This window comes from Panicum virgatum, chromosome 2K, assembly GCF_016808335.1.
Source record: "Panicum virgatum strain AP13 chromosome 2K, P.virgatum_v5, whole genome shotgun sequence".
In the NCBI taxonomy this organism is placed as follows: domain Eukaryota; kingdom Viridiplantae; phylum Streptophyta; class Magnoliopsida; order Poales; family Poaceae; genus Panicum; species Panicum virgatum.
This window is the reverse complement of record NC_053137.1, coordinates 5987370-5999954: the sequence shown is the minus strand read 5'-3', so window position 1 is coordinate 5999954 and position 12585 is coordinate 5987370. Positions and strand designations below refer to the sequence as shown.

At 49.3% G+C, this 12585-nt stretch overlaps 1 protein-coding gene across 1 annotated transcript; it reads right to left on the bottom strand.

Annotated features, from left to right (window-relative positions):
- Positions 1 to 1246: 1246 nt before the first annotated feature.
- Positions 1247 to 5023, bottom strand: LOC120694994 (potassium channel AKT3-like). Its single transcript, XM_039978326.1, has 8 exons — positions 4473 to 5023; positions 4240 to 4297; positions 3552 to 4115; positions 3337 to 3435; positions 3159 to 3191; positions 2887 to 3072; positions 2475 to 2672; positions 1247 to 2348 (listed from the first exon to the last, which is right to left on the bottom strand). Exons 1-8 carry the CDS (start codon positions 5021 to 5023, stop codon positions 1353 to 1355), a joined length of 2685 nt encoding a protein of 894 aa, XP_039834260.1. The 3' UTR covers positions 1247 to 1352.
- Between the last annotated feature and the right edge of the window lie 7562 nt (positions 5024 to 12585).

Here is a 12585-nt window from a genome sequence, read left to right as displayed (position 1 = left end):
AGGATAGGAGAAGGGGGATTATTGGATGCATGATGCATGAGGTCAGGGAATGTCGTGGTTGCTTGTGGACTTGTAAGGTGGCGTTGTGTTGGTTGATCAGAAAGAAGTTGGTGACGGTAGCATAACTACCGTAACTAAACTTTAAACTTGTTTGTCAAAGTGCTAAAATGACGGCGACGGTTCAGCTCAGGTAGGAAGGGTTCGTCACCAATAAATCATTTCTTTGATTGGTTTCCTCCTCCACGTTTAAGGAATCAAATGGTGACCGGCCGTTATGGACACGCACTGACTTTCAGCATCATATGGGCTATGCACCTACCTACCTCTGCCACGTTATACTGTAATAAGGAATTCTTGGGTCAACCTATAGCACAAAATCTTTGCATCAGTGTTGTGGTTGGCCACCTATCCCATTACATTGGGCTTGTACCCATAACGAGATTTCCTAAATCGATGGTACTGTTGCCAAGACCGTACCATAACTCCATTACCATCACTTTCCTTGCAATGGTACTGTTACGTCCCCTAGCTTATACTGCTCCACACTTTCCTTGCAGTAGTGTTACATCTGCAAAAACTTGTAGTAGCCTCTTTTTTCCCCCAAAAATATGGCAAAAGATATACCACAAACCATTATTAAGTAAATAACGGGTGATAAAGATAAAAATTACTATTTTATCTTGTCTTTCCTTGCAGTTCTGATGGCACTATTGAAGCGTACCAAGATAATAGCGTGTGATAAGGATAAAAATAATAACGGCCGGTCATATCTTGGTCTATCTCTCCTCGAGATAGGAAGTAATCTGATTAGAAAATAATATTTACATGATTGCAAGCGTCTTCTCTTCTCAACAATGTTCGAAGTAATTTGATTAGAAAATAATGTTTAAAAAATCGCTAGCCTCTTCTCTTCTTTTTGAATTTTGAATATATATTTATTAATCGTATTTGGTATGCTGGACTCTTTAGATTCTATACCTTTAGATCTTAATAAAATCTGATGGTATATATTCTTCTTTTTTCTGATTAATGTGGTAATTTTTAAATCATCTTTGCAAATGTGATTCTTTCTTTTAACACTGTCGTATTGAGATAAATAAATGATTGATGCCCAAGGTCACACAGTATCTTCGGGTATCTCTTACGTGTTTGGCAGTTTTTTTTTTTTTTTGCCAGGGGAGACACTACAATACTACACCTACGTGGTCATTAAGTTGAACAAAACAATAGCTAATGAGTTCTCAGAGAATCATTTTCAGCTCTATTTTCTTTTCAAAATCATAGAAGTATAACTCGCCTTCAACACTATCCAGGATGCAGCTCTAACATGTTCTCACTACTCTTACTATTAATTATTGATACCTACCCATGATGCCAATGTCAGGCACCCATTGGTCGGTGACTAGGAGGAGACAATCGCCGTCTCTGACGAGCCTCGGGTCGTCAACCTCGGCGCCGTCAGTCGTCACCGCCCTCGTCGGAGCGAACCCGAACGTGCTCCCGCCTTCCTCCAGGAGCTCCGCCACCGTCTCCGGCATGAACACCAGCTTCCTCGCGCTGCTACCCTGCTCGGGGCAGGAGATGGTCACCCTGACACGCGAGCTGCTGTGCGTGTGCCTCTCATGGCGGCTGAGACCGCCGCCGCCGCCGCCGCCGTCGTGCCGGTTCACGTGCGACGACGAGAGGACGCCGAAGAGGGAGTTCCGCAGGCTGACCATCCGCCGGGGAGTGCTCTGCCTCGACAGCAGCGGCGGCGACGGCGACGAGCCGGCGGCGTTGTCGCACGGCGGGACCCTCGCCGGCGGCGCGCTCTGGAACCTCGCGACCTTCTGAGCCACTAGCCCGCCGCCGTGACCTGTCGCCGGGCCCTGCTGCTCCGGACCTTCGGCCACCTTCCGCCGCCACCGGCTGAACAGCTCCAGCACGTCGCCGTGGCCGAGCTCGTCGGCCAAGGCCCGCGGGGTCCGGCCGGCGCCGTCCGCCCTGTCCGGGTCGGCGCCGCGCTCAAGCAGGGCCCCGACCATCCCGGCGCTCCCCTGGAGGACGGCGCGGTGGAGCGCGGTGGCGCCGTCGTCCCAGCACGCCGCCGCCACGTCCGCGCCGTGGCGCGCGGCGTCCTCGAGCAGCGCGGCGTCGCCGGCCTCGACGGCCGCGCGGGCGTAGAGCGCCGCGTCGCCGGAGGACAGGTCCGCGCCGGCGTCCGCCAGCAGCCGCGCGGCGGCGTGGTGCCCCCGTGACAGGGCCTCCCACAGGGGCACTCGCCCATGCGCGTCCCTTGCGTTAGCGTCGGCGCCGTGCTCTAGCAGAAGCCTGACGCACTGCTCGTGTCCAGAGGAAGCTGCAATGTGCTGTTCAAACCAAGAACAGCTAGCGATGTAAATTTGCGATTCAGAGTTTCAGACAGTAAATAAGCATCAAAAGGGACTTTGCTTTAAGACGGTAAAATTTAGTCTTGAATCTTAAGATTTATTTACCAGTGCTGTATGCCAGGAGTTATCTGACTCGTTTGGGTCGACGCCACGCTTGAGGAGCTGATGCAACAGGAAGTCATCTCCTTTGGTTGCGGCGTAGCAGAGCGTGACAGGGAGCTCCAGCTGACCCCGGGCCATCATGTACTCGATCTCCTCGGCGACTCCGGCGACCGCGCCGCTCTCCTTCTTCTCCTTGAGGTACTGTGATCGAGTAGGGCAACAGCAACACAATGCCATTGGAATTCATTCAAAAGCTCGTCAGAGCAAAAAGCAGTTCAAAATCCAAAGCTTGAAATCGAACAGCACACACCACAATCTGGAAATGGACATTCAGAGTCTTTTTTTTTTATCTCTCACTCTCTCTGTTTTTTCAAATTTTGGAGGTGTTGTGAAGGTGAACAGTCAACAGACTGACCTGGATCAGGTTGTTGATGATTATGACGCCGTCCCCAACATTGGCCTGAACAATCCTGAGGAAGGCGGTCCGTTCCATACGCAGGAGCTGGCTCAGGGAGCTTGTTCTTGCCGTGAAGAGCTGGGGCCTGTAGCACAGGACCCCGATCTCGCCCACGACATCGCCCGCCCTGGACGTGCCAACCAGCTGCAGATCACACACGCCAAGATCACCCCACCCAGCCTCTGAAAGAATGTGCTATGGAACGAGCACAACATGGAGAAAGGACTTGCCCGCTCTGCACCGTTCTGGAGCTCTATCAGCTCCTGCCAATGCATCACTTGCACATGTCACTGCCATTTCCTTGTTTTATTTCTCACTGATCATTAGCTAGCTAACTATTACTGGATAAACTATCTATTCCTCGAATTGTAATCGTGATGAAAGGAGTGTGTGTGCTCTTTTTTTTACCACACTACCAGTGACTAGAATGTAGAAATCCGAGGGCGCCTCGTTCTGCAGGATGAAGTCCTCCCTGGGCGCGAAGTACTCGGCGTTCATCTCAGAGACCTTGAGACAGAGCAGTAGTGAAAAATTAATTAATTAATTAATTCTTGTGCTTGCAAATTTAACTAAACTGGAAACAAATTATTTACTGTAAAATGCATGGACACCATGCAGCATACCAGCTGGAAGATGAGGTCGTTGGAGACGCCCTGGAAGAGGTAGACGCTGTGGACGAGGGCGAAGAAGAGGTGGTGGGAGATGCTGGAGCGGATGGCCTTGGGCAGCGCGGCGAGCGTGTCCTGCTGCTGGAGGCCCTCGGAGTCGGTCCTGAACTTGAGGCTGAGGTGGGAGACCATCTGGTGCCGCAGCCTCGCCGGCAGCTGGTGGCGCGCGGCGAAGCCGGTGGCGGCCTTGACGGCGTCGCGGTAGGCCCGGGTGCGGCCGGTGCCGTGGACGACAAGGTTGGTCATGTTGCCGATGAGGTAGGCGGTGAGGCCGAGGTTGAAGAGCATGTAGAGGGTGGTGAACACCATCTCGCCGGTGTTGACGGCGTGCATGTCGCCGTAGCCGACGGTGGTGAGGGTGGTGATGGACCAGTACATGGACGCGGCGTAGCGCCGCCAGATGCTCGTGCCGTGGAAGTCCGGGATGGAGGCGCTCAGCCACGTGTGCGACGGGTCGGGGTACCGGTCCGCCAGGAGGTAGTAGAAGCACCCCGCGCAGTGGACGGCGAACAGAGTCACCTGCACGATCAGATCATCCATGGGTTCTGAATAATTCTGAACAAAAACGAGTAGCCAATCCACCAACTGGAAGACGAAGATCGAATAATGCATGGATGCCGGAGTTAAATGATTGACCACGTACGCAGATGAGCTTCGTGCATCGAACCCAGAAGTAGCTGAACTTCCTGTCCTTCTCTAGCCTAGAGATCGAAGAAGCAAAATCAATGTTCAGTATGCCGAAGAAGCAAAATCAATATTCAGTATGCAGTAGGATCGCCATCGCCAGTTAAGGCGTTCAGCGGCAGGGCTGCTGTCACGGCGTTTAGTGGGTTATAACCGGTTATTTAAAACATATAAATGTCGACACGTACGTACTCGGTGAAGAGCGTGCTGACGCGGTGGAGGCGCCAGAGCCGGAGCATGCCGAAGAAGTTGTAGGACCTGGCCTGCGGCGGGAGGATCCGGCGGGTGAGCTCGGTGGGCATGGTGGAGGCGACGTCGAGGGCGAGCCAGGTGGTGGCGTACCGCCACGCGATCCGCCGGGGGTCGTCCTGGAGCAGGAAGGTGCGCCGGTCCGTGTACGCCACGAAGAAGGTGAGCACGATGTCGACGGCGAACGCGGCGTTCACGGCGTCGTCGGCGGCGGCGAGCGCGCCGGCGGGCTCCGGGACGAAACCGAACTCGAAGGGGGCCACCCACGCGGAGTAGAGGACCAGCACGACGAGGAAGTGCTCCCACAGCCGGTACCGCGGGTCGTAGGGGGACACGATGAACCGCCGGAGCCGCGGCCGCCGCCCGCTCTGCGAGCCAAGCGACGGGAGGAGCGCGCGGGCCGTGGCGCCGTGCCGGCCGCTCATCGTCCCGTCCGTGAGGGCCGAGCTGCCGCCGCCGCCGCCGCCGCACCATGGCCCGCAGATCAGCTTCATCGCGTCACTGTGGCCGCCGGCGGCGACCCGAGGCTAGCGCGCGCCTTCCACCGGCCAGATCGCGGCGTGCATGCTGTGATCCGCTTCCTCGAGCGAGCCGCTTTAATTAGTAACCGGCAGCGCGCACGGCGGGGCGGGAGTGACAGTTCGCCGTCGCGGATCACGCAACTGGGCTTTGTTGAGCTGTGGGCCTTGGGCTATGTCATTTGGTGAGAAGGAAGGACAAAATGGGCAATGGTGAGAAGCCCACGGTGGGAAGATTAGCCAGCATGTAATTTCGCGGCGCCTATTGATTGGTACTATTCTCGTGGGCCAATGGGCTGTCCACGAATGTAATTGGCCTTTTCGTACGTGTTGCCTCGACAATTAATCTGCCCAAGACCGGTCTGAGTGGAAATTTTATAAATACAGTTACATAGACTGAGAACTAAGTATCTGTGCCAAATGAGTTTAATAGTGATAAAAATCTCTTCACATTTCATGAAACCACATCATTCTCTCTTCTTGTCATGTCAGCAAAATTGATGATATTTAATATCATGAAATTCTCTATGAAAACCTCATTGAGACTGGCCTAATCATATAAGCCACAGTAATTGAAGATCGGCACAGTGCCTCGTATTTATAGATGGCCAAATGGGCTGGTTTAAATGGGCCACACTAGACACGACACGAAAAAACACAACCCTAACCCAGCCCAGCCCATGACCAATAGGGTCAGGGCCGACATGACCTATCGTTGGGTCTGGGTCGAGACTCCGACCCATAGTGTTGACCCTGACCCGACACGACTAATGGGCTCAACCCAATCCGACCCGACTAATTTTTGAACCCCCCAACCCAGACCCATTAGCCGTTGGAGGAGCCTGGCCCGGCTAGCCGTTGGAGCGGCCCGCTAGCCGTTGGGCCGCCGGCGCCGGGTATATTACGCATCGCGGCGCTGGGTGGGGGGCAAACCCTACCCCCTCTCTCGCCCGCCTCCGCCTCTCCAGTCTCCCCCTCTTGCTCGTTTTCCGCCGGCGCCGCCGCCGCCTCGACTCGCTGGTGCTCCTCGACTTCCTCTTCTCTGGCACGACGCCGTCGGCCGCGGCCCGCGGGCACCGATGACCGGCAGCCCGGGCCATCTCGTCTCCTCCTCCCTCGCTGACCTCCTCTACTTGTCCACTCTCTTCCTCTAGATCTAGACCTCTTCCTCCTATCCGGCCGGTGCCCGGCAGTCATCCGCTGCCGCTGGCCTTCACCCGGGCACGACACGACTCTTCCTCTTCATCCCCGCCTCTCCGGCTCGGCACTCTGTCCCGAAACCCTAACCCTAACCCTAGTGGCCTAGTCCGTCGAGGAACCAGAGCGCCGGAGCCTTGGGTCCCGATGGCGACTCTGGTGCTCTGGACTTGCTCCACCTCGTTGGCGACTCTGGTGCTCCGGACTCAAAAGGTTTGTTCACGCTCCTCTTTCTTCTTCTTTTTTGTTTTCTTTGTTGATTTCGTTCTGATTGTTCGCATTTTCTTGTCGATTTCTTTCTCATCAGTGCCGTTGAGGAACTAGACGCTGGCGATGGAGGAAATGACCGGCAATGACGAGATCCGGTTGATGGGCGGGGTTGGAGATGATGAAGAAGACGTGCTCGCGGGGCAGCAGGAACTGTTTGGCCAAATGGCTGATGCACCTATCGATCTTGTTGCTGATGGTGATGCTTCCGGTGCCGGTGCTGGTGCTGGTGCCGGTGCTGAGTAGGACGCCGAGGGCAGCGCCAAGAGGAACCGGCCATGCACCTCTGATGTCTGGGATGAGTACGAGAAGATCTACAAGGTAGTGAATGGTAAGAGAATCCGATTCCAAGCTAAATGCATTCATTGTGGTAAGGTCTATGCTGCTCTGTCTACTTTTGATACTGGAACTTTGAAGCGTCATCTTTTAGCATGTTCTGCTAAGATGCAAAAGTGTCATTCATCTCAGTCCTTGCTACAGTTCAACCCAAATGGTACTTTAGGACACTGGGAGTACAGTCCTGAGGTTGCACGTACACAGCTTTGTCGTTTGATTGCTAGACTTGATCTTCCTCTGGGTTTTGGTGATTCTGAAATATTTGAAGAGTACATTAAAATTGCACATAACCCTCGGTTTGCTAGTGTCTCATGGCAAACCACCACTAGGGATCTTGCCAAGTACTATGCTGATTGCCGTAGTAAAGTTATGGATACTTTGGCAGCTACTTCCTCTGTTGCTTTCACATCTGACATTTGGTCGGGTAATGCTAAGGAAGATTACCTTAGTGTGGTTGCTCATTTTTTTAGTACTGACTGGCTGAAAGGATCTTGATGTCGCCTAGAGGGGGAGTGAATAGGCGTGACCTAAAAAATTACAACTAAAGCAGCGGATTAAAACTCACTGCCAGTCAAAACCGGTGCCACCGGTTTTACTCTGAGCAGTGAACTCCTCTGAACCAAAAGTGAGGATAATTAACTCAGTTGCAAACCAAACTTGGAGATGATGATCAGAGTGACTTTATTGCCTATATCTCCAAGTATCTGCACTCAAAAAGCATATACAATACAAACGAGCAACTTCACCAAATTTACGAGTGAATGCATAAGAAGCTCAAACCAGCAAGGAGACACAAGATTTGTTTCATCGAAGTTCGGATTCACCACGTTCACCACGTGTGAGTCCTACTCTCCATTGAGGAACTCTTTAGGATACGAGTCTTTTCAAACCCGTTCCACCGAGACGGGTCTCACCGGACCACTTCCCCACTTCCACTAGTTTTGCTTCTTCCCTTTCGGAGGTGAAGCACGACCTTCACAAATTGTCCCGCAACTCACCACACCTTGGTAGGTTACGGGCAACACCTAGCCGTCTAGGAGGCACACCTCCAAGAGTAACAAACACTTCACACGGGCTTGATGATGTCCAACAGTGCTCAAGGGGTTTGAGTGCTCTCAAACTGCTCACTTTGGCTTCTCTCTCTACTACCCAACTCAAAGATCTCACAAGATCAAGCAACCTCACAAAGAGGGGTTGGGGAGAGCAAGAATGGCTTTGGCTTAGCAAGGAATAGCAAGGAAGCACACCAGCAACCTCAGAAACAGCAGCCTGCCACTGAGGGGGGTCGTGAGGTATAAATACACGACTTCCCAAAAACTAGCCATTACAGATCCAGTAAAAACCGATGCCACCGGTTACCAAAACCGGTGCCACCGAAATTCAAACAACTAGCCGTTGAGACGGCTAACACAAAACTATTCCCACCGGTTTCTAAAAACCGGTTCCACCAGATTTGCTCTGACAAACCCAAAAAATATGTACGTGTGGCTTTTGTGTCTCTCAACAACTCACATGGGTTACTTGAGCACTGAGACATAGTCAAAACACCTTGTGATGCATCCCTCTTGATAGTACGGCATTCCTAAACTCAAGATCAAATTTAAATGTATTATCAACCACTTGAGCTTCAACAATATTAACAATGCCATACTTTGTCAATATGTCCTTCTGAGAGTAGCATCTATCTTTGTCTCTTTGAAATGAGCACTTCAACCTTGAGCTAGTGACTTGAACCTTTGTCTTTGAATGAAATCCACTTCTAGTTCAAATCACATCTTCGTAATACAATTCAAGAAAGATTTGATACTTTGCCAATATGAACACCATACATGACCAAGATTCCTCAAGTTGAATCCAAAGAATATTTCTTCACCCTAGCATTAGTCCTTCGGCGCAACCCAATTGCCCTTCTCCAAGCTTAGTCCCTCGAAACACTATCCTGGATTCCAACTCTTCATCCTTGCATCACATAGAGCTTCATATATGCTTGTATCACATTTAAATCAATAATGAAATCCAATCTCTGATTCACTGGTCACTTTTTCTTCTCAACTGAATGACACCTTTCAATATGAAATTCTCCTTGTCTCTTTAGAATTCTTGGACTTGATCATTATCGGTTTCCTTGCTCACGCCAAGCCGTCGCTTGCGTAGTCTCTTGAAACTCGCCTCTCGATCTCATCCATTTATTCACAAGAGCCATCTTGAACTTACATTGACTTGTGCCATTAGAATGAAAACCATTTCTTCAATTGATTTTGATCATCCGCAAATCTTTGACTTTGAGTCCTCACATATGAATTAAACCATACTCCTTTTTACTTTCCATGCTTGCTTTGCTTGTCAATAATATCTCATTTTATTATGGCATAGCACACATCTTGATGTATGAGCCTTTTATTGTTAAACATTAATCCATCTCTTTACATAGATGACTGATATGATGATTAATTCCTGCTCATATACTCAACAAGATGATTAGTCCCTTAATCGTGGTGTCAATCAATCCATCAAAACCCACTAGGGGCCTAGATGCACTTTCAATTTCCCCCATTTTGGTGATTGATGACAACAGCGATTAAAGTTTACAAAAGATATATAAAAACTTTTAAAAGTTCAGATTTAGTTAGAGCTCCCCTCAACATGTGCATTGAATCGAATTCAACAAGTTTTGGCCTCAAATGCCAAGATGCACATTTACATGACAAACATGGAGCTCCCCCTAAATCTCAGCATCCGTGGGGTGCAAAAAATTATGTGAACAAATATTACGTGATGCATGCACTAAATAAATCACTTCAACAATGAAAGTCAGAGAAACCAGTGCTGCAGACCAAACCCGGTGCCTCCGAATTTCAAATCTAGTGCCACCGGAATTTCCATGCAACACTGTCAAAAGGCATACATCATCCAAAATATCACACTAACATGAAAATGAGTCTTAATAGGATTAAACAGGTTCAACACACATGGTAGCAAGTCTTAATAAGATTAAACAGGTTCAACACACATGGTAGCACTCATTACAATAGATCCCAAGTCCAAAGAAGCTAAGATTCAAATTTTATTACAAAGGCCTGTTGCATCCAACAGCCAAAACCGGTGCCACCGGTTTTAGAAATCCAGTGACACCGGATTTGCCAGACAGACTGCACTGGACTGAGCTGAGCTTTAATCATCCACTCTTCTTCCCCTTTGTCATCTATCACCACAAAAGGGTCCGGGGGAAGTCTTCCACTGCTTCTACTCCTCATCATCATCACTATTGCCTTGGCCTTGACTTGGAGGATTAAACGGAGGTGGAGGAGGAAACATCCCAACATAGGGATCTATCGCCCCAAATAATCCACCCAAAAAAAATCACTACCATCAGTACCGGAACCTCCAGGTGCATTAGGATCTCCATGTGGCATGCTAGAAGAAGTGCCTTGCCATTGTGTGCCCATAAATGGTGTCTCAGAAAATGAAGCACCGCCACTTTGCATTCCACCATACACATGATTATAATATGAGCTTCCAATGGCTTGATCCCAATAATCATTTTGAGTGACCTGATCCACGACTTGAGTTCTATTCCACATATGAGCAAAATTCTCCGGCTCACTATCTTCTTCATCGGACTCCGCACGGGGAATAGGAGGTCTATTAGAAGGATATTCATATATTTGTCTAATCATTCTTGAGTCCCTCTTCCTCTTTTGCCTTTCCTTGTGGGCTATGTCATTTGCATTCATACAAGACCCACACAAGAAGTTGAACATCTTTCTAAGTGGAGAAGGGGGCTTGTGCACATCATGTTGCCCACGTCCACGGCCTCTACCTGACGTTGTCCTAGCTGCCATAGATGGTGCAGCAGCTGCAGTGGGCTCTTCGGAAGTATTTTCTTCCTCTTCATTAGCTTGTATGTTTGGCAATTGAGCTAGGGATGGACCTTTGGCATCATTCTTCATGTGGAAGGGCTCATGCTCATGATCATATTCAAATGTGGAGTTTGTGACAGCTTCTATGATATGCATGAGATATGGAGCATACCCACAACTCTTTTGTAGAGAACAAGAAATAGTCTTCATTTCCTCCCAAATGTAATCCACCACACAAAAGTCCCTCTCACTAGGATTCATATATTTGAGCAAGTCTCGGCCATAGAAGGATATGTTTGATTGATCACCCTCTCTAGGAGCAAGTGTCTTCCTAAACATGCGATGCAAGTACGCATAGAAGGGTAGCATGCCTTGAACTCTCCCATAGTGATGTTTTTTGCCTGGTATGTACATGAATTTTATGTCCTTTTCCATGTATGGACTAATATGGATTTTGACTCTATTTGTATCCTCATGATCAAACCCAAGAAGAGAGGCAAATTGTCTATATGATATACCATACCAATTTCCCTCTGTCATCCAATGCACCACCTTCTCATCATTCCTAGAGGTGAAGTAACATGTAGCATAAAATTGTGTGATCACCTCACTATTCCAAGACTTGGCAAAGCCCACGATTTTGTAAATATTCTTTCTTTTGCATTCTCAGATTATTTCGCTAATCCTAGGGTCTTTGTATGCTTTCATGAATTTCCAATTAATAAATTGTGAGTGAGCAATAATGACATCTTTCTTGAGGATGGCACTCTCATAATAATCTTGATAAAATGCAGTTCCAAACCTGTAGTCCAACCGAGAACCACCAACCTCCTTAGGATTTTTTGCTCTTTCAATTCTTGCTTGCTTTGTCATGTCCGTGGCTTTGTAATTGACACAGTCTCGATGTTCTGGAGCCCAAGGAGGCCTCAAAGTGCATTTCTGTAGTGAGTGGGAGGACCATTATGAACCGGCTGTGGTCCTAAAGATGAAATAATCTCCTCCTCATCATCCTTATCATCTCCTCTGTCACTCTGACCTTTGCCCTGACTGTTCTCATGACTTTCTGTGCGAATGGATTTGCCTTTTCTTTTTCGCTGAGCTGCAGTAGGAGAGTCTGGAGGAGTGGGACCCCTCTCATATGGACTCTCCTCATCATCATCACTAGAGGTTGACTCGGGCTCGGAGTCATCAATGCGCATATCACCTTTTGGGAGACTGATTCTTCCTACTGTCCTCTTTGACCTTCTTCGTTCCCCTTGATGCGCTGGCTCAATCTCATGTGCACTGCTAGCTGCATCCATTCTTTTAAACTCAAATTGTGCATTCTTTGAGTGAAAAGGTCTTCTTCGATAAACATTGTCATTCCTTGGATCTGTGACACAAACATTGAGATATGACTTTAGGCACTACATTCCATGATAGAAAAATTGATTTGTAATTCTGGAACCGAGTTTGTGCCAAGAACCAGTGTGTCTGTGCAAAATCCGGTACCACCGGTTTGGGAAATCTGGTGCCACCGGTTTCCGCACAGAAACCCTAGGTCAGGTGCCCCAACAATGCTGCCCAAGGGAACTTCATTCCAGTGCAAGGAGCGGCTTCTACAAGCTAAGTTACGATGTTCTACCAAAGGAATCCAAGAGACAAGCCGTAGATAGATAGATCGGGGAAGAACATCGATTTGGGTACCTCCTGACATGGTGAAGTTGCTGCAGCCCTAGAACAGAGGGGAATCCGATTCCACCGGAATGGAGAAACGATATCTCTACTCAAGCCTTGAATCCCATGGTGGAATCCTCAAATTGCCATGGAATCGCCACTTTCACCTCTCCTTTTACTTTGCTGAGTCATGGGGAAGAAGAGGGGTGAAATGTAAAAGTG